Raw genomic sequence first — 22,311 nt, forward strand, 5'->3', positions numbered from 1 at the left:
TTAAAGACCGATAACTATATTGTTTTGTGTGACACTGGTCCTTGTTGTCGAGTGTATGAGGGTATGTCAGTTATATGGGATGGCCATATAAAGGTGGGGATGAACTGTTCCATATAAAGGAAAATAATGTTAGTATGAATGTCTATGATAAATAAGAATCAAACAATGTCTCACTTTTTGACCCCCCTTTCCCCAACTGATTTTCTTAGACAAATAAAACGGGAAGTATGAGTGATGTATTATTTATATAAGGGTTTAGGCTTTGACACCATTTCTGACATTCAGCATTCAAAGGCGTCTAATAGCTGGTACTCCGATATGCGTACTGAGGGAAGGAATGTGATGAATGAAAGCTGTTGGTTGTGTGTGCACTCATCCTGCATGCGTCGGGGGCTCCTAAGGTTTTAGTTCCATATCCAGTCCCAATTATAGAAGCACAATGCCTGGTACATCTTGCACTATGTAGGAAAAAGGACACATTCCAGGCACACAGCGTGCAGTTCAGGAACATCGATCTAGACCCAGCGCTATGCAATGGCAGTACGAAATACAGCAAGTGTCTACAAGCACCATATTTTTCCTCGGGAGGTTACTCGCATGTGAACAACAAATGGCAAGCTACCACAGTGACTTGCCCGGCAGATGCACTGATCGAGTACAGCAAAGCAATAATAGCCCAAATAGAGACTGTGTGCACAAATGTTTGTTTATTTTGTTTATATAGCGCTTTACGCAAAGCGCCGTACATTATAACAACAAGAATACAATAACAGTAGAAGCAATTACAAGATTTGAGTCAAAACAGTAATACAGCAACTAGAACAATTTGCCAGTGGAGATAAGTGAGGGAAGAAGGGGTGGAGAGGGGAATGGAATGGGGAACAGGAAGTGAGATAAGGTGAAGGCGAGAGAGGGGGAGAGGGGACATAAGAGGAGACAAGGCAGGGGTAGAGAGTCAAGATGAGGAGGTTAAAAGACGGGTGTGGGGGTCAGAGTATCAGGGAGGGGAGGGGAGTGGAGAAGAAAAGATTTTAAGGAGACACGAAAGGAGGAATAGGTGGGGATGGAACAGATAGAGAAGGGAAGGGAGTTCCAGTGGAGGGGAGCAAGAAGCTGAAAGGAGCGAAAACGAGAGGAGGCACATGGGAACAAGGAGAAGGAAGTGATCTGCAAATCTGAGGGAAATATGGACCCAATACATCACAAGGCTGACATGAATTGCAACAATGGAGAAGCCAGTGTGAATACATAGAGACATGCACTATGAACTTTGTTTTAGCAATGAAGGAACAGTTCCTGTTGGCGCAAACACACAGTGTAACCACACTCTTGCGATCCCTGATGTGATGAAAGGTATGGCACAGGTGATGGATTACTACTGGGTTTGTGGCCGACAAGCCTACTTGCACCTCCATCATCCTGGAGGGGCAAGTGTTCATTGGCCACCCTGCACTCAGTACTACTAGTAATCCCGGAAGAACACCTGAAGGGAAAAGAACTGCCTGTTAAGGTGCCACAGTCGCACAAGCACCTAAAGAAGCAGAGAGAGACTTGCAGATCACACAAGAATTTCATATACTGGCAGAAAAAGTACGATTTCAACAGCTGAAAAGAAAGAACAGATCAAACTATGTCTCAAAAGACTATTCCGGACTGCTCAGAGGAATACCTGACGAGTATCGACTTTTTAGCTCAGCAGAGACTTTCTTTTAATCTTTTTTTGGCTCATGGGGTACAAGCAGCTGCTAACGCCAAGTGGGTTCAGATAATCCGATGGGAACTAGTCCAGCTCGCCAATGATGCAGAGAATGGGTTCAACGCCATCAAAGTAGAGATCTGTGCGTTGACTCATGACGATGCAGAACTGCTATAGCCATAGAAGGAGGAGTATGTAAAAAGTTGGGAAGTAGCTGCTACACTTTTGTTCCCCCCGGAGGATGCCGAGAATGGATCACTATCCCACATCATCGAGGCAGTGCACAATCTAGGGGTTCAAATGAAGAAAGAAGGTTCAGAACACGGATTGGCTATCACTTGCCTTTGATTGGGTCCTGTCCCGGCTGGAGGCAGCAGTAAAAATACTGGTGCCTGTTATCGTGTTCTTCTTGGTCCTCTTCTGCACGTGCCAATTGGGTCTCCGATGTTGTGTCAATGTAGTACCTAGTAGTGCAAAGATGATGGTAACAATTTGGGGTTCTAATGCACCTTGCAATACAATAAATAGCGAAATTCAATCTGATACTTTTGGGGTTGTAGATATGTCGGTGGGGATGAGTTTGTTACTGTAGAAGTAACAAAAGGGGGAAATGTTGGGAAGGAACCAGGGTCCTCCCGAACCCCCAACCAGTTGAGAGTTAGACAAGACCTCTTTAAAGTGCTATAATGGACTAGGGGGAGGAGGGGCACTGGGAAGGCTCTCGTGCAAGCATAGGCAAGCACTGAAGCAGGTAGTTATTGTCTAAATATACGCCACAATTAACTATTACTTGGATAGATTTTTAATGTCCGATCCCAGGCATTTTAAAAGCTTAACCAGTGCTGTAGATGAGTCAAACTCCCCCTCCTTCCCAGAAGGAATGTGGCTTTTGGGATTCAAAATAGACTGCAGGCTTAGTGTGCGGTGTCAGTCACCATGGCCAGCACAAACTGACTCACCAGGTGTCGACTGTCCATCAAGAGTCCATGTGTGTTAAAAATAGGACTCACATTTTTTTGTGCTGCAAAATGCAGAATGGGATAAATTATAAGTATTAAGTGTGGAGGAAACTACAGGACCCAGATACCGTTAGCAAGAGGAGTGAGATATGGATAGAATTAATTAAAATTGTTTGTACATAAAATATTTTAGTTTTTCCTTGGGCTAGGTCTCAAGGTTTGTAAAAAGTCAGCAGAGCTACAGTGTGTTTTTGCATAGCTAGCAAAATGTAGATCCGCCTGCTCTGACAAAACCCCTGACAACAAAGAAAGAAGGCTTTGGAGCATCACTATTATGAAAAATAAGATCGATTGGGTTGAAGCCATGATCCAGCTCCAGTGACGCCACCACAGCAAGCCAGGCCTATATAAACCCCTGCTGAAAACCACTTTCGCAGGGAGGAACGGGGAGAGGAACAAGAGAAGACAGTTAAGGCAGCAGAGTCTCTTTACTTGATGTACTAAAACACAAAGTTCGTCATGCGGCGATCTAGATCGCGAACGGCCAGAGGACGCCGATTTGGACCGTTCCCTATGTATCTCTTTCCGAGAGCTCGACGTGCGCGTCGAGTCTCGTTGGGACTTCATGTGTTTGGAAGTGCTGTGGGTTGCGCTTACATCGCCGGGGGTCTTCCCCATAGCCGCCCTACCTTCCGAGGTCTGGGACCTGCGCCTGGCTGTCTTTCGACGCCGTGTTGCCCTCGCCGTCCGAAAGTACGGCGTCGCTGAAGGCACCCTCCGTGGCCATGGCCTCTTGACGCCTGGCGTGGTGGGGCCAACACTGCTTGGAACAGTCTTTTAGTGTTTTAGGCTTGAACCTACTACACGCTCTGCAATTTGCCTCGGGGTGATCCCTTGGCAAGCAGAGATTGCACGTGGCGTGTCTGTCAACCCAAGGATACTTGCGGTTGCACTTTGGGCAAAATTGGCAAGGGGTACCCTTCATACGCACATTGAGGCAGCGGGCTGGTAAGTGTAGGAATATATATGAGAATATATAAGAGTGTAGAGTATGTCCACCCCCCACTCTCCCTACTTGTAGGGCCGAGGCCAGAGGCCTTCCGAGGCCCGGGCCGAGGCCAAAGGCCTTCCTAGGCCCACTCCGTCGTGAAGCTCTCGACGGTCGCCTTCTTCTCCGGTTCAGCGTCGAGTGTCGAATTTCGGTGGCTCGATGTTAGGGTGGAGAAAAAGGGGGTAAATATAACAATATCTTTACAAAGAATGGCTAATGCCAGGTAACTCCGCTGAATGCTTCCGACCAGTATGGTGGAAAAAAACAATCTGAGGGTCCTACACACATGAGGGATCATGGGTACAGTGGACGTCACACTAGGGATAGTATTACTGGCACGCCCTGTGTCGACGCCCATTTTTGAGTTTCGAAAAACAAACTGTAGTACTCCGCAACTTCCACTAGATGTCGGCCTATGCACAGCATGTGAATCTAAGCAGATACAAGCATCAGAAATAAGATTATGGTGAGTAATGTATCATATATGTATACTCCATTCTTGTGATTCACCCTGGATCCTCCTCAGCTGGGCTCAGATCCCCCCTTTTCACAATGTTAGGAGAATATTCTTTCTCGGGTGACTTACGGTTGACCATGGATTCCCCTCAGTCGGGCTCGGGCCAATTTCAGATTGCTTTAAACTATTGAAGACTTTCGAATGTTCACAGGGTTTAGATTGACCCGTTGCAGAACCACTTCGATCTCCAATTTCCCATTTCATAGTTGCCAACCCGTTGGATACCTAACAGAGACCTTCAATGAGCACCCATCTGCCGCCAGACTACTCTTTCTACGTTATCGTTCTTGGCTTCCAAAAGTTCAGTCGCTCCTCTGGTTTTCAATTATATTCGTGTCGTTCGTTACATACTTTCACATACTGTTCTTGAGAATTTTTTAAACAATGTTGCCGCTTGCAATCTTGGTTCAAACACGCTGGTCTGGTATCGGTGACTCCCACTCACCGGCTGTGCTGTTTTTACTGCCGCTGCTTTGTTGTAGGAGCCAAGGAAAGTACCACAGCAGCAACTGTTCCTCCCCGCCTTGGTTGACGCGGGAGGGTCTGGGTGTCTCCGACACACAGTGCAGGTTTCTTCAGCTTTAGTCCCCGGTCTTAGGTTTCTTATTAACCAAGGTTCATGAAAGTAACAGTCTGAAAATGTCACAGGCGGTGTGTGTGTGTGTGTGTGTGTGTGTGTGTGTGTGTGTGTGTGTGTGTGTGTGTGTGTGTGTGTGTGTGTGTGTGTGTGTGTGTGTGTGTGTGTGTGTGTGTGTGTGTGTGTGTGTGTGTGTGTGTGTGTGTGTGTGTGTGTGTGTGTGTGTGTGTGTGTGTGTGTGTGTGTGTGTGTGTGTGTGTGTGTGTGTGTGTGTGTGTGTGTGTGTGTGTGTGTGTGTGTGTGTGTGTGTGTGTGTGTGTGTGTGTGTGTGTGTGGGTGTGTGGGTGTGTGGGTGTGTGGGTGTGTGGGTGTGTGGGTGTGTTGGTGTGTTGGTGTGTTGGTGTTGGTTGCCTGGCCATTGTATTGGGACCTGTCCTGTATACGGCTCTGGTGTTAGTCCATTTTTGCTCAGTGTTCGTGTCGGGAAAGGGGGTTGAGGGGGGGGCGGTTGCGTTCCTAAGTATCCTACCTGGTAGGATGGGGAAAAGGTGTTATAGGGAAGGGGATACTGCGTCTCACCATCCGGTGTCCAAATCCCCGAAGACCCCTCATACAGGTGATCCTCCTGCACTGGTCCACCCCCAGGAACTGGATTAATAAACGATGGCCATGTCCTGGCCACCTGCTTGAGAGATCCCTGGGGATTAGCGGGTGCGGCACCTTCAGGTTTCCCACAGGGGGGAGATGGCGAGGTAGGGGAAGCAGCTGTCTGGTTGCTCAGAACACAGGTTTGGATCGTGGAATTCAGCCTGTGATCCATGCAATCGGATTGGTTGCTACCACCCGCTCTGGATGCTAATGATATGTACACTTGAGCCATTGCTGCTAGGATCCTTTGGCGTGTTTCTCTATCTTGTTTTGTCAGTTTCGCTCACCGACCCCCTGTGTTTTTATGTCCTTGATTATTCTCCAATTGAATTCCAGTCTAAAACTTATTGTTTCTTCAATGTGCTGTCAAATGTTGATTTTTCTTCAACGCCTCTTGAGGCCATGTTACATTTACTCTGCTGTGAGGTTTGGTGTCTGTCACATCTCAATATTGCTTGCACACTCTGTATTTTGTAACTATTGTATTCTTTGCATCTTCATTTTGTATTTATTTGCATCCGTTGTTGCTAGTTTGAAAGGTTCTTGTGTTCAAGAAACTCTCTATGGGGAAAAGTATGAATATACTAAAACTCGTCTATAACAATTTCTCACGTTTATTCATCTTGTAAAAGGTAAAATTAAGGATGGGAAAAAAACAATTGCTGAATCTTCCACGGAAAATGAAGATCTTCTAAATGAAAGTGCCGTAGTGGATGATTATCCAGACTCTTCAAAAAGCTTTGCAATAGATCACGGTAAGATTCAACATTTTTCAGTAAGTATTTTGAAACGCTGCTTTTCACTTAAAATATATTATGTCGAGTGATCTGTTAAATTAACCTTCATTAGGTTTTAGAAAAGCAAAGTAATATACACATTATAATCTCCTGGAACGTTTGTGTGTGTGTTTATAATGTATTGATCCAATTGGGTAGACAAATATTGTATTTATCAGAGCTTTAATTCATTCTAGATGTTTAATGTCTCATTCTTTGTGTGATGCCAGCATGCCAATAACAAATTTGAAAAACGTTTGTTGGAACCAGGGTTGTTGTAGTCTTACTCCATGCAAAATTAAAGTCAATTTGTTTATTTCGGATTATTAGAATCCATAAAAATAAAAATCACACATAAAATACAATTTAAAACACTGCCTAAAACACAACCATTATCACAATTTGAAAAGCAATCTGAGTTCAATGTTTACAGCACCATTGCTTTCATAAAGCCCAGTATAGTTAAATCCTAAGGATTTAAATCATGAACTCCTTGTAGATAGGTTTAAGTCCCCTCCCACCCCCCTTCATCTCCCACATAATCAAACATCTCCTCCAAGCTCTTTGTAAAAGACATACCAAGGCAAAAATGACCACTTTCTTCAAAGAGGACAGCAAGAACATCAATGCTGGGCGGTGAGCCCTTAACCCGCTTTCTTGAAGTAAATTCATCAAAGATTTGACCCAAAAATAATGAAATAGTGGGCAAAATGAGACCTGAGAGAATGTTTCTGTGCTCCCCCCAAACACCCTCACTACCCTTAGATCAAGATTTCATAACAGAGGGAGTACATTAAAGCTGGCCTTCTTTAGGGTCTCTGTCTGCAGAGGGAGAATCACCAATTGGAGATAATATGTGGGGCCACAAGAGGGCGCTAGTGGTAAATAGGCTCTAACTTGTGTTTTTCTCATCATATCTTTCCTCCAAGCGGCCAGATATTGCATGGCCTTGATTTTGACTGCCTCATTTGATTTGGGTTTCATTCTTTCAGGGTATTCAAAATAAATCGGCCAGGCAGGCTTATGTAACAGAGATTTAATCGGAGTTTGTCAGCCTGTTTTGTAATACCCATCCATCATTGGTATATTCTCACTCAGATCCTTTGAGTCCAAGTTAGCAGTGGTTTCACATGTATCGTATCCACCAGATATGTAATGTCCGTTTGCAAGTGCAGGGAATACACTGTAGTAGTAGGGGAAACCATGAAAAGTCTTCTAAGAAAGCATTCTCAATCTTTTGAAGACCATCAGCCCTAGCATACCCCCATATCTCGCACCCCAAATTACCAGTTGAAAATTCCCTTGATCGATTGGCTCCTAGACCTAGCTTGGGGATATATAGTCGTTCCAGTTTAACCGATTATTAAATCTAATGCCTAAAAAGCCTCAAGAAGTGCAACGTTCCAATTGTTCCCCTGCTAGAAATATAGGTGGGCAGTGCTTCAACTTCCGACAGAGACACATTTTAAAGCACTTACACCTTTAGCCCCCTGTTTCTCATATCGTAATTGCTAAAAATGAACACACACACATTTTACAACTGACTCTTGACTTCATGGCAGGCTCAGTACAAATCCATGTAACATATAATTGCCATATTCCCTAATCTGTACCTGCACTGATCTAGGAATCTGTACCAGGAGAACAGCATCATAAGCTTACCTGATGTTAGGGAGATATGCTTCATCCCCTCTCCTAGTGAGAGCCCCCAGCACTTACTGAATTGAGACAGAAAGTGACTTTATAGCTGGCCAGCATCTTTCAACTTACCCCTGGATCGGTGGGTGACCAAAACAGGCAAAGAATAGCAACAAGGCAAATTGCCCCATTCTGCCTTAGACTGTGTGAGTGGTTATGCTTTTATATGACGTGGAATCCTGCACAAGTCGCACTCTTTTGTCTTTAGCTCCGTGAGGGGAGTGTGCCCCCTTGCTGGCCCAACCCCCTTTGTTCGTCAGTTGGCATGTTTTTGGTAGAATTTAGCTTGTGAAGTGCTCCATGCTCTTTCTGGACCCCTTGCCCGACATCTGCTTCCTCCTTCCAACACGCCCGCCCGCCTCCAATCCCTCCTGTGATTGGCCAAAGAGCCCTATTTGGAACATCCTCACAGGGCAGCCCCAGCCCATGATGCCCCACAGCGAAGGCAAGGGACAGCTCCAGCAGAAGCAACTCCAGATGTTGTCTGCAAGTGCCATCCGGGGAAGCAGGAAGCTGCTAACCAGCAGCGCCAGATGTAGTAAGTGGGGTCTGGACAGGGGTCACAGCAATCCCTGTGCCCCACTAAACTGGCCCATTTCTCCCATATGTTATCTAATTCACCAACCAGTAGCTTGTGGCCTGTGTGTACCCATTTCCATTTGGCAACTTTCCCCACTTAAAACACCCACCAAGTTGTGTACCGTTTGCCAGTCATTTATTATATCTAGGAGAAGTGTTGGTTGGCAACACCTCACATCTATGTGTATGACACTCTAACTGCGCTGGCTACTCCGGTCAAATTTGGGATCACATATAGGCATATTTGCTATTATTAGCTTGCGTCACATCTAGACATAATTGTAATAATTAGGTTGCATCACATCTAGACCGAATTGTAATTATTAGCTTGTCTCGCATCGGGACAGGAGTAGGAATGTTAGCTTACAGCACACCTAGATAGTAACGCCTACAACCAACCCCACCAATGTCTGCATACACCTCTCAAACTCTGAACAACACAAAAAAATCTTCATACCACAACAAACTGTTTATACTTCACTACACCGCAACAAAGCACACATAGCCTCGCACAAAAGCACACGAAGGCTAGCAACAGAAAAATACACCTAAGCACAGTGAATGGTGAAAACCGAACTGAAGCTGCCAACAGCACATCACAGTTCTCTTTCTCTCACTATGTCCTACTAGCCCTACCACCATGACCTCGAGTCACCAGGGGACCACTCCGGTGGTGATGGTGCATGATATAAATATACTTTAACATTAACAAAAATCTCCCTAACACCGCCGACCAGTCCTCAAAGCGAATCTGGATAATGCCAGAGAAACGCTTTAATGTTGCATCCAGCAAAGTGACAGGTCAATATGAGGATGGTAGGGATTTGCAGCCCTTCTAGTAAATTGGAACAATAATTCCAGTTTTCCAACTGTCTGGGATTTGTTCAGTCTGAAAAATAGCATTAAACACCTGGACCAGAAACGTTCCCCACATCTCCAGCAAAGAACAGAACCGGTCATTTGGGACAAGATAAAAATCAGGCGATTTGAGCCATTTCTGCCTTGAAATAAGACTTAATACCTCCCCAAGGTCACTGCGTCTAGAATCCCAATAGTACTTATGCCCCAACTACCGAGGCAATTTACAGCTTTGCTATCCGAGTACACTATTCTAAAAAGGTCCTCAAAATTATTTATTTTTATTTTTCAAAACAATTTTATTAATTTTATTCAAAAAATAACTCAAACCAAACTTACTGTGGATGCATAATGTAAATCACAAATAGACATAAATTGCTGTATTCCAGCCCACTGTATCTCCCCTTCCCTCCCCCCCTCCCCAGCCCAGCTACTCCCCCTCATTACCAGTCTCTACCTCTTGCAGTGGGGATTCCTCCTCAACAGAACTTATTGAGTCTCCATCATTCGATCCATCATACGAAGGCCCAAATAATTCAACAATCACTTGCCTGCAACCCGATAGGGTTCCGGCTTCTTCTTCTATCTCCCCTTTACACGCTTCCTACCATACCACTGTTTCCGCCTCCGCCCACTTCTGCAGATCCCTCCACCACGTTTCTGCTTTGGGCCTATGGCATGCCTTCCAACCCAGTGCATTCCTTCTCCTAGCGTATGTCCTAGCGAAATATTTCAGTTTGCTCACATGTTTAAGCTTATGTGATCTGGGAAACCCTCCTATCAAACAAGCCCATGCAGTATCCACCTTCATGTGGATCCCTTTGTCTTCCATTTTCTGTGCTATTTCTCCCCAATATCTCTCTATCAATGGACACGCCCAAAACATATGCACCATTCCCGCATTTTCTTCATTACATTTAGGGCACACTTGGCGTTCGGCGTTTTTAAATTTAGCTATCTTTTGAGGCGTCAGGTATGCCCTGTGAGTTATATACAACTGTATCTGCTGTAACCTAGCATTTCCCGGTACTTTTTTTATGATATCCTTGTGCTCTCTCGCACATCCCATCACTCATCGGGGCCCTTCTTCTTCTTCCCAGTCCAGTCTAAGTTGCACCACCTCCTTGCCCGCTTGGGACATTATCATTTCATATAATCTAGATGTTTCATGTCCCCCTTCTGCTATGTCATATATCGCATCTATAGTGGCGTCCGGTTCCTCCGCCAGTGCCACTTCAGACCAGGTATCTTTAATTCGTAGCACCACCCCATGATACGTGATATATTGCCCCACACTCAACCCCATTAGTTCACCAGCTCCCCAAATTCCAGTATCTTCCCCTCCTGCCACACATCCCCCATTGTTTCTATACCCACCGGTTCCCAGTGCTTTCTCATCATTAACCTCAGTTGCTTTTCTCTTCCCACCACTGTGACCAATGGGATCTGTGGGGAGCACAGGGTTGGCTTTTCCATTAACCGGCATGCTCTTTGCCACATACCCCACCCAAGGCCCATCATCCCCGGGCGGCCTTCCAACTCAGATTTAGGCAACCATATCATCTCTCGTAGAAAGTATGGGGTGCAGTCCCTCTGAAACAGCCTGTGTTCTAAGGTGGGTTCATCAGAGAGCCATTTGGCTACGTATTGTAATTGGCTCGCTACATAATAGATTTCCCAGTTTGGTCATTTAATGCCTCCTTTCTCGAATGGATTTTGTAATTTCCACAGGGCTACCCTGTTTCTCATCCCATGCCATAGGAATTCCTGCATATGCTGTCCAGCGTAGCAAAGAATTTCCTGGGTATTGAGTATGGGTGTTAGGCAGAAACCTGTGCAGTTCCCTTAGGGAACACTGCAAAAGATTTAGGACTACAGGTGTTAGCAGTACACCCACTTGGTAGCAGTCTGTACCACCCAGATTTACCTGGTAGCTGTGACTGAGCAGTCAGACTTCCCTCAAGAAGAGTTAGGCAGTATGCAAAGTATACACAATAGGCACTCAGACACAATAATACAAGCAAACACTGACCAGAGCTTTGGTATCAAAGTATATAATTATTTATTTAAAAACACACTGTTTGAAACACTCCAGCACTCTTATTGTAAAATATTCTAAACACAGTTACTATTGTAATATATACACCCCTTTTTCCTTATCAGATAAGTCTTAGTAAAACACCACTTATTTTCATACAGAGGTGAGCGCTTAACTAGATGGCACTCCAATAAGGTTGTGAAAAGGGGAGGGAAAAAGACAGAATATGGAAAGGTACACCACTCTTAAGATTTTAGGAACACTGTTAGCAAGGAAGAAGAACAAAAGTCACTGGTGAGCAAAGGTCCAAAGGCTGGGCCCACTCTTAGAGAGAGCAGAGCACAAATGCGCCCAAGATCACACAGTTACACTAGGCTTAGAAAGTCTTGCAGAGGGTTCAAAAAGAATTTAGAGAGGCTCGGAAAAGTTTAGCCAGGGTGTCCCAGGCTAACCCAGGTTCGAAAGCCGGGGGCTAAATCTACCCCGTACAGTCGGTGGCAAGGGAAGCCAGGCGGGACACGGTACCTTAAGTGGGAAGGATCCTCCAGCGGTGGCAGTTGTTCCTGGCAGTGGGTGCAAGTCGCGTCATCGTCCAGGGGAAGAGAAGATCTCGACTTGGAGGAAAGATGAAGGTCGTTGCACTGCCAGGGAAGAAACCAGCCGCAGAGTTTTCCGGTTAAAGGTAGTACCTTTTAATTTGCGGTCGTGGTAAAACGTGGTATCCCGGTTGCCGGGGTGCTTGACAAAGGCAAGGCGGCCACGAAGTACGTCGGGAAGGCGAAAAGACTGTGAAACTGGTTATCCCCACCAGTCATAAGAAGAAGACTCTCCGGCGGGAGATCTCCTCTGTCGTTGGGAAAAATGGTGAGACGGTCCAGCAGGGCTCCACCGGTGGTGTCGTCGTGGCAGGTCGGCTCAGCTTCTCCCTCCTCGGATTCTTAGGTCCTGTGGCGACTTCTGAAGTTCCAGTCCGCAAAGCCCTGCTTTTATGCAGAAAACCCCCAATCACTCAGCCTAGCTGTCACTCAAACATGCTAAGTGGTGAGCCGGCCGGCTCACCACTTGGGCCAATCAGGACGGAGTGCGACTTGAGTTGCCTAGGCAACTCAGTCCAGGGTGCCTAAATCCCCCTCCACCCCTCCTAAGTACCCCAGACAGAGTGGCACCACTTTGGAGGGCTTCTGCGGAGAAGCCCGCCAAAAAGTGGAACAAAGGGCTCGACTTGGGTTGGAGTCACAGAAGGGAACACAAACGCCATTTTAGAATCAAGTTTTGGCAAAAAAATACCAACCGGAGAATTAATAATAAATAAATAAACCGGCGGTATGTTCGAGGCTACCGTAAATAATTAAATAAAGAGAGTAGCCTAAAACAATGGGAAATCCCATAGGAAAATATTTGTGGTTGAATATAAAAAGTAGTATCCACTGCCACCAGCCAAAACTCGATCAGGGGGGATGGAGACGTGCCCCCTCGACTAACAGACCCCAGGGCAATTGAATTGCCCCAGCCAGTACGTCCACAATATGATGGTTTGTACTGGTTCTGTTCAGAATTTGAGACTAGTAAAGTCAATGGTGACTTTACATGCCCTGGGAGACAGTAGTCAGTCACAGGGTATGGAGTCTATACTGGGGGGTCACTATGACACCCCTGTGTTACTGCACTGAGGGTGCTGTGTAACACACATCACAAAAACACATGAAGCCCTATGGGGTAAAAGACCCCATAGCCCATTAAGCACATCTAGATTCAAAGAAACATACTCAAATCATGCCCAAGAGTGAGGGTAAAAGAGTCTCACTCTTGGCAGGAGAAAAAAAATAAACCCCAAAAATCCAGCAAAGCCGCTGGGGGGACTCACTAGGTTAGGAAATTCAGCCTAAACAGAGAAGTCTCCCTAACAATGGGATGTTCGGGAAGCAGTGTAACAATCTGGGCAGCGCCACCATCTTGAGCATCGCCCCTCGTCCCATCATTGCCAAGGGGAGCTTCACCCAAAACTTCATACTACTCTCCAGTTTCTTAACTGATCTTTCCGTATTATGCCTATGTTCGGCTTCTGCCGTGTGATATGTCTACCCCAAGATATCTGAAGGTAGTAACCTCCCACGGTATCTGTAGGACCGGCAAATGCTCTACTGGGAGCCCTCTATATCTACCCAGCGGGAACATACAGGACTTACTGGGGTTCACAGCTATGCCTGATAGTTCTGCAAACCTCTTCATCACTTCCAATATATACTGGAGGTTCTCTTCTGGGTAGCGCAAATACAGTAACATGTCATCCGCATACAATGAAATTAAATGTGGTGTCTCCCCAACGACAATACCTATTGCTGCCTTAAATAAATCGCCTGGGGTTCCAAGGCTAAAATATACAGCATGGGCATCCCTGTCTAGTACCTCTACTGAGTTGCCATGTTTCAGAAACTACAGCTCCTGTTTTCACTCTAGCTAATGGCACGCTGTATAACAGTTTCACCCATTTGAGATACCCTGGTCCCATGCCATAATTGGCTAGGGCCGCCGTTAACCATGGCCATTTGACCGAGTCAAATGCTTTGATCGCATCTAATGATACTTTCGCCATCTCGCCTGCATCTCCATTAGCATGTTCAATGACTTGATGGAGTCGCCTAAGGTTATTTGAGATGTTCCTATTTGGGACATATCCTGTCTGGTCGGGATTTATTAACTTATTAATGACCTTCCTCAGTCTATTTGCCAAGACCGCTGTTAGACTCTTGCTGTCTTGGTTTAACATCGATAAGGGCCTGTAAGAGCCAGAGTCACTATCAGGCTTATTTGGTTTGGGAAGCGGTATAATGACCGCTTCCCGTAAGGATTCTGGTAATTTCCCAGTTTCTTATGCCTCATTAAGCATCTCCAGCAGTGGGGGGGGTGGGGAGGGTACCTTTGTTTTATATGCTTTATAAAATTTGCTTGGGAGTCCATCAGTTCCCGGGGTTTTGCACGGGGGCAGCTGCCTCACTAACTCTTCTAGTTCCTCCAGGGTAATCTGGGCATCTAACTCCTCCCTCTCCTCTACACTGATCTGGGGTAGTCCAATATCTTCCAATGTATCCCTTATCTCCTCACTGTTGCTTTCTGTCCCATCCCCATACAGGCGTCTATAATACTTTGCAAATTCCTGATTAACCCCCTCTTGTGTGTCTGCTATGCTCCCATCTTCTTTCACGATCGTTCTAATTGGGGGCCTAGAGGTCTCATTTTTATATAGCCATGCCAGGACTCTCCCTGGTTTGTCCCCTTATGCATGTTGTCTCTCTATATACTTTTTGTAATTGAGGTTGCATAATCTATCCCAGTATACTGCACATTTCTGTTGGTGTCCGAGTACCATTTCCATGTCTTCCTTAGTGTTACTACCCCTTTCAGACACCCTTTCCAGCTCCTTTTCGGCTTCCTGCAACTCGGTCAGGATCCCATCCTGCAGTCCCCTAGACTGGACTATGGCAATACCCCTCACCACCACCTTGAAGGCTTCCCAGAGTGTGCCCGCTGTCTTAACGCTGCCAGTGTTTCTCTCAAAATAACTTATCATTTCCTCTTGCATATCCTCCCTGAATACGTTGTCTTTCAGCGCCTCTGCACGCATGCGCCATGTGGGTATCCTTCCTCTCGGGGGTCGATATTGCCACACTAACATCAATGGCGAATGGTCTGAGAGGACCCTTGCTTTGTATTCCGCATGCGTTATTTCAGTCACTAGTTTGTGCGTGACAAAAACAGTCTAGTCTAGTATATATGCCCTGAGGGGCCGCATAGTGTGAGTATTGTCTATCCTGCGGATGGCATGACCTCCATGCATCGTCCAGCCCAAAATCTGCCGATAATGACTGCAATGCCTTTGCAGCCGGAATGGGTCTGTCTACCTCAGCATCTGATCTATATTTGGGTTTAACACGCAATTAAAATCACCACCCACACTACCACTGAGTTTACCATACAGGGTTCTAACGTACGCAGCCGTGTCCTGATTTGGGGCATAAGTATTTACAATACATATCTCTATTTTCCACCGGCCCTTTTATAACCACCATCCTGCCGTCTGACTCCGCTGCAGAATGCAACAACTGGAACAGGACATGTGGGGCCACACATGTAATTGCCCCTCTTGCATAGGCTGAGTATGCTGCCCCTACTACCGTCCCTTTCCACTTCTTCCGTATCACTTCCAATTTTTCCTGCGTTAAATGAGTTTCTTGTAACAAGGCTATGTCCAATTTCTGTCTGCGCAGGTACATCATAACCTTGTTTCTTTTCAAATAACTGTTGATTCCCCTGACATTCCAAGTAACTATTTTAAGGTCTCCCATGGTTCATATCTTTCATCCCGGGGTGTAGGCTCATACCCCAACTGTACACCCTCCCCAACTACAACAAACAACTGCACACAACCCCTTCCCTCCCCCCTCCCCGCCCTACCCCAACCCCCACAGGTGCCCAGCTCCATCCCTGGATCTCAGGCTCCCCCGCGTTTGGTCCTACCTTGGAACACCCAGGCCAGGAACCCAACAGGGTGTCATCACACTATCGGTGACCTAACTAAACTCTAAATGGGGGTATAAGGACTAGCTCTGCGAGGCTCCCCGACTAAGCAATAGTCAGTGCTCATGGATCATGTTCCTCTCCAACCTGTTCATGCTAGCCCATACGCTGCATCAGTTACTATAATCAAGTCCCATAGTCTTAAGCCACGACACCTTCAGGTGCCCCCCCTGCGCATTACTTATCTCTTCCTTCCCCCATCTGGATGCCCGACTCCTGGGGGCAGCTTTGCATGTCGAGCCACCCCATAGCTTCTTCCGGTGTTTCAAAAAACAAGGTTCTGTTTTTATGGAAAACTTTTAGCTTCGCCGGGTAGAGCAACATGTACTTGTGGCCCGCTTCTCGCAGTCTTCTCTTGACAGTCCCAAAGTTCATACAGCTCCGTTGCACCATCGGGGTATAATCCGGATAGGCAGCTATGTTTGCTGTCCCTCTTCGTATTGTTCCACCCTTACGGAAGTATTCCAGGATTCTTTCTCGATCCCGATAGTTGAGGATCTTAGAGATCAGCGGCCTAGGTGGGTCGCCCGGTGGCGGCTTCCTCGTTAGAGCCCTATGCGCCCTTTCCACCGCGAAACCCTGGGACAAGACTCCCCCGGTTATCTCCTGCAGCAGCATAGATTCAATAAACTCTGTGGGGGTTTGGACCCTATGCTCCCTCCGGCAAGCCAACGATGCGGATATTATTCCTCCGGGCACGTCATTCCACCTCCTCTGCCCTGTTCTCTAGGTTGCCCACGCGCTGCACCGAACGTCTTGTCGGAGAAGATTCCCTTCCTCTTGCACCGCCCCAACTTTGAGCTCCAGCGCTGTTTTCAATTCGGTCATGGCCAGTTCAAGCTTGGTCTCCCAAGCCACCTTCAGGTCAGTGATCGTGGCAAGGACCTCCTGGTTCATGCCCATGGCGGCCACACACCCAACAGGGGCCCTGTCCTTACTCCTCGCCCCTTCCGGGCCAGGCGGTGTCCTGGCGTATTCGTCTAGCGTAGACTGCTTGCCCTTCAGTCTTGGAGGTTTGTTGGACATGGCGCTGCGGCTAGAATTCGTAGGCGAGCCCCACCACTTGTGGTTTTCAGCCCCAGCGGGGGCAGACTTCTGTTATCACCTGAGCCCACGGGGGCCGCCTCAGGAGTATCCCAAAACTACCTCTTAGTTGCAGGAGTGGATTGTGCTCTCCCATGTAACGGTGTGGATCCCCTCTCCGACTCTGCTAGCGGCCTCAGGGCAGCGGGTGCGTTGGCTGTATCGCTATGATTTATGCTGCTCAGCGCCCAAAATGTCCAGGCCCAGCCCGATCGTGTCAGGGGTGTCCTCCGGCAATTTACCTTATTTCCAGAATGGACTGTGTCCTCCCACGTAACCATGTGGGTTCATTCCTTCCCACCTCAGCTTCTGTGGCGTTCAAGTTTTGCTGGGGAATGTTCAAAGCACCAGGGAGGGGTAGTGTGTGCACTTCCGTGTTGTGGGCATTTCGATGTCAATTCTGCTCAATGTGACGCCCTGTCGTGCGTCCGCTGGTCAGGTGGGCCAGCTCATGTTCAATCTCGCACAGTATATGATTAGCCCAGGGTGCCTTGATTTCTTGGTCTCGGGTGTCAGGCCATGCCCATGGTCCCCGCAGCATCCATCTTTATCCGGGGCCTGCCACCCCACCGGGCACGTTAGCTGGCCAGTGTGCTCTCCCCTCTACCATGGAGTGGGGGAGCGCGCACTTTGTTGCAATTCCGCCAGCGCTACCCGAGCGAGGGGGCGCTGTGCTGCGGCGTTTTCCCCTCTGATCTGTCCCACGGTGTGCGTACCGCAATGCCTGTTTCTTGCAGGTTCCGTACCATACGGTGTGCCGCTTCGGGCCCTTGTGGACCGGCTCTGCTCAGTTCGCCTGGATGCACCCTATTATCCTCTGGTGTACATTTCTAGCGGGCAGGGGCAGATGGCTGCGTCCTTATATCTGCAGCGTGTATAGTTCTGTGAGCTTCAGTGGCATTCTATCGTTCTCTGTCCTGAGTGTATCTTATTCTATTTTCACGGTTCACTTATCTCCCACACTGCTTCCTTTCTGGTGCAGCTACAGATGTTGTGAAATGTAGGGCCCACTGTCCTTTACCTCTCTGTGGCTCAGGCCGCGCTGCTACTATGTTGCGCTCTGCCTCGGCAACACCTCCAGCTCCTGAATGTCGTTTGTTGCGCCCAGCGAGCGCTCCGCTTCTTCTTAAGATGTGCGCCTTTGTTCCCACTACCGGCGACAGCAAGTCTCTGTGTGTCTGTGCCCCATGAGTGGCTGGATCAGCATTTATAAATTAAACGTAGGTGTGTCTTATGATTCGTTGTACCATTGTGCTGACTAGCCTCTACAGGATGATTTAGTGGAGCTTGTAGCAGGTACGGTTGCGGGTGTGTGCCTACGCTTCTTTGTCTCCCGTTGCGGCATTGTGTTTAATGTATTCCGGGGATTTCAGCGTGTTGGCAGCTACGGTGCTCGCATCTCTTCTCCTGTCGCCTCATTAAGGGAGACAGACGCTCCCAGCGTTGTCTCCCTCTGAGCAATCCGCTCAGGGCAGCTCCCCACGTCTCTGTGCACGCGCGTCTTCTCAGGCGTACGGTTCAAGCCGCCTGTGTGACACCGGAGAATCCCATGCGCTGTCTCATGGAACAGAGCATTTTTATTCGTCTCGGTGCGCTCTGGGCACACCGGCAATCAGCACCCCCCCCCACTGGTTCTGGGCTTCTCGTAAGTCACCCCGTGTCCCGCGGGCCGTCGTGCTGTTTATTCTGCTGCCAGGTCGCTGCACCTACAGGATGCACACGCCTATCTGTGCCAGTCCGCTTAGGACCTTGGGTGTGAATCAGCCCGCGCACACTTTCGTCCGCCGTGCGCAATGTATACGTGACTTCCATCAAAGTCCCAGCTTTCGTGGTCCTCCAGCGCTCACTTGTCTTGCCCGCAGGCGGCCTACCCCACACGGGTTACGAGTGTCACATTAGCCTCTTTGTCTCACACGGGCCGCCATCTTGTTTCCTTTGCCGTCGAGCTGCTGCATTTTTCTCTTAGCTGGTTGCAGATGAATCACTGTGCCAGTCCGTTTTAAATTACAGCTCCAGTCATGCCCTGGATATTCATCGCTGTGCACACGCAATTCCGGCCGTCGTGGACAGTTTCTGCATGACTTTTTCCCTGGATCAATACGGGATCGGCAGGAGCCCCTCGGCAAACACGTCCTCTTACATGGCCTTATAGCCACGCCCCCCTCTCAAAATGTTTAACCCAGATCTTCTTTGCTATATGAACCTACGTTGATGGGTGGAGCACTATATCCAAACCTCCCTAGCCACAATGCTCCAGAATGCTTTGGAGTAATGCTTCTCTGATCCCTCACATAAAGCTTCCCAGTTCATCTCAACAATCTCACTCCTCCTCTCTTCAAAGGCCGCTTTGTATTCATTGTGTTTTACTCTGATTTCAAGTATGTCCTCCACATCTGGTTTTAGAGCCCCCCCAGCAGGCGTTTTCATATCTAAACAGTCTTTTGACAACCACGTTTTATGACCTGTACTTCCCTGCCAGTGTCTAGACCTAGGGTTTAAAGATATGTTTGCATACCCAAACAAAGTCTCCAAAAGCCATAGTAATGTCACCTGGATTGGAATTGAGATTTAGATACACCGTCCGTTCCGCCCCCGCCATGCAAAATTATTTTAACGGATTAAATGTGGTATTCTGTAAAATGGAATATCTAATAGTACCAAAATATATTCCCAAATGTTTGTTTTGCAGGTGGAAAGGATGTAACAAATGCATCTAAAAATGTATCCAGCCAAATTGGAGATACAGCTAATAACACTGCAGATGGCGCTCTCCAAGACACATTGGAAAGTTCTTTAGAAAAAGATGGTAAGAACTAATCAATTTTTAAATGAGTCTTAATAAAATTTGAATAGCTGTCCCTTGGAAATTTATGCAAGAGTTCCAAAAACTTGAAAGTGTAACCCCTTTCTCTGCATGCCCGCAGTGCTATCATGGCTTCTTTGTGGTTCTCTGTCTCGATTTGACTGTCTGCTGAGGCTGGTTGGTAAGGATCAGGTCAGCTTGAATCCTCATGAATGTAGGGTGTATGATCTGGATTCCCCCTTTGATGTTCATTCTTGGTTTCTTGATTAGATGATGGGTCTCTAAAGAAATAGAGCGACACTGGCCAAATATCTTGTATTTAATAAAAGGCCTGAGACACATGGCTACTGCTGAGGTACATGATGGCGCAATGGGTGGAGGGGGGGGGTCAGGGGGGGCCTTTGCAGTACTGGCCTTGTCACACAGTGAAACCTGGTACATGCAACATGGCACAAATAGGTTTAGTGGGGGGCGGCGGAGGGGTGGGCAGAGGCTGATGCCCTCACTGCTTATGGGACAGGACTGGCTCTGTTTAAAACCCTGGTAGACCTTCTGCCCCAGGCTGAGAGGGTCCCTGCCTCTGGCCCAAGAGGCGACAACTTTGTATGGCGAGACAACCACTGTTACCTACATGTAATGGTGGGATAGGTATAGGGATAGGTTGTAGGGTGTGTTTAAAATGTTGAGAACTTGGTTTTGGGGAGGGCAGGAATAAAGGTGAAGGCCATGGCTTGAGCAGTATGCCGAGCATGCTTGCAGAGATTAAGCGTTTTAGAAGGTGATGGGTGAAGTGGGTTAGATGTTCCCGATGTTAATGAAGTTGTTGATGGCAGAGGCAGTAATAAACTTCTAGAGTTGAAGATGAGTGAACCCACAAGGTTCTGAGCCTTCGCTGATGGAATGATATCAGGAGGGAAGAAGATCAGGTATAGGAGAGTAGGGTTCACATTGAAGCTAGGTAGAAAGATATCTTCATTTTTGGGGGGGATTAATAGAAGGCAGGGTGTTAGGACTGATTTTCTATACGACAGATGTATAGAAGGCCACCCTAGTATTGTGCAGGGGGACAACTTTTGGAGCTGTAGCCAAACCAGTTCAAGGTAGCAAGGCGAGTGGTCTAGGCAAAGTCTCAAGAGGTGGTAAGCTTGTAAGGGGTCCCCAGTGAGTACACACCGTGCAAAATCAGGTCTTACACTTTGACAATTGGCTATGAAAATACTTCTTTATTTATGGCCTTATAACACTGAGAAAAAATGACTACTCACAAATAATACCATCACACAACACTAATAATAGATGCATATACACAATCACTGGAGTAGGGCAAAATACAAACACCTGAAAAGGAAGGTACAGATTAGTTGAGCAATGCAAGTCCACAGAAATATAATCGTAGCTTCAGAAGCCCATCCCTAAAATGTATGGGGCCTTGTGCCCAAAAGTTCATCAAAGTTCCATACAGTTGTGTGGGGCTGTAAAAGAATTAAGGTAGGGTCTCGGGGTCCAATGAACAGTTCCAAGTGTTGAGGAACAGTTATTCTAACTAACAAACATGTCCCCAATTTTCGGAGTGCTTGCGCGACGGAGCAAAAGCAAAGCCAAACTATTTCAAAAGTTTATAAAAGTTATCAAAACTTTGAAAGGGGGGGGTTAGGGTTTCAAATAAGTATCGCTACAACTCACTTCGTAGGACTTGGCAGGTCTGCTCAAGAGGGCCTGAGGTTGCTTTTCCTTCGGTCAGCGACTAATGCTGGTGCAAGGTCTTCCAGTTGAAAAAATGCAAAGTAACTCTGTTAGGGAGAATTCTCAGAAATGTGCTAATTCCCTCCACCTTGGAGACCACCAGCAACTTTACTGGATTTTATTAACCTGGAGAGAGTGAGACCCTTTTCCCCCAACCTCTCGTGTATTTTAATGTGATTTTGTGTTTCTTTTGGTTGTGGAGTCTGACATAGGCATCATCTTTTACATTTTGTCACATAGCACCATCATTGCAGTGGCACAGGGACGTCTTTCAGATTTTCCAAAGGTTGAAATACCATCTCTTGGATAAACTACTGTTTCCAAGAGCAGTAAAGTTAAATTGACTTTAATTACCATTGTAACTTTCTAGACCAAGCACACACTATCTTACAATAGGGTGCTGGAGGGATTACCGAGTATCCCCTTTGTCTAGCTTCTCATGTAACATTTTTGTTACCCTTTTCTCACTAAATGGCCGGTGGCAGTGGTTTTGTTTTAACTACCATGGTGTGCATTTACTGCGGGCTGTAGTCAAAATGGCCCTGGTCTTATTTTTTCATCATTTCTTTGTGGAAAGGTCCTTCTTGAGATTTACTCTGCACACCAAACCCGGTTTGGTCCCATTGTTTGCTTTGCCTTTGGTGGGATCGAGTGAAGCCCGCCTATGGCTTCAGGGTGTCTGGGGTAGGCAGGAAGTGAGGGAGGTGCCC

General features: G+C 47.0%; 1 protein-coding gene across 2 annotated transcripts in view; it reads left to right on the forward strand.

The window, feature by feature from the left end:
* The window catches only part of NPAT (nuclear protein, coactivator of histone transcription), a 1,036,854-nt gene that overhangs the window by 619,966 nt on the left and 394,577 nt on the right, over positions 1-22,311 (forward strand). For both annotated transcript variants that reach the window (XM_069640444.1, XM_069640445.1), the window contains exons 12-13: positions 6,081-6,203; positions 19,745-19,861. In XM_069640444.1, coding sequence (XP_069496545.1) covers positions 6,081-6,203; positions 19,745-19,861 — 240 coding nt within the window. The remainder of the gene's footprint in view (positions 1-6,080; positions 6,204-19,744; positions 19,862-22,311) is intronic.

The sequence above is a fragment of the Ambystoma mexicanum genome, chromosome 7q (assembly GCF_040938575.1).
Source record: "Ambystoma mexicanum isolate Mex_15411 chromosome 7q, UKY_AmexF1_1, whole genome shotgun sequence".
Lineage (NCBI taxonomy): Eukaryota > Metazoa > Chordata > Amphibia > Caudata > Ambystomatidae > Ambystoma > Ambystoma mexicanum.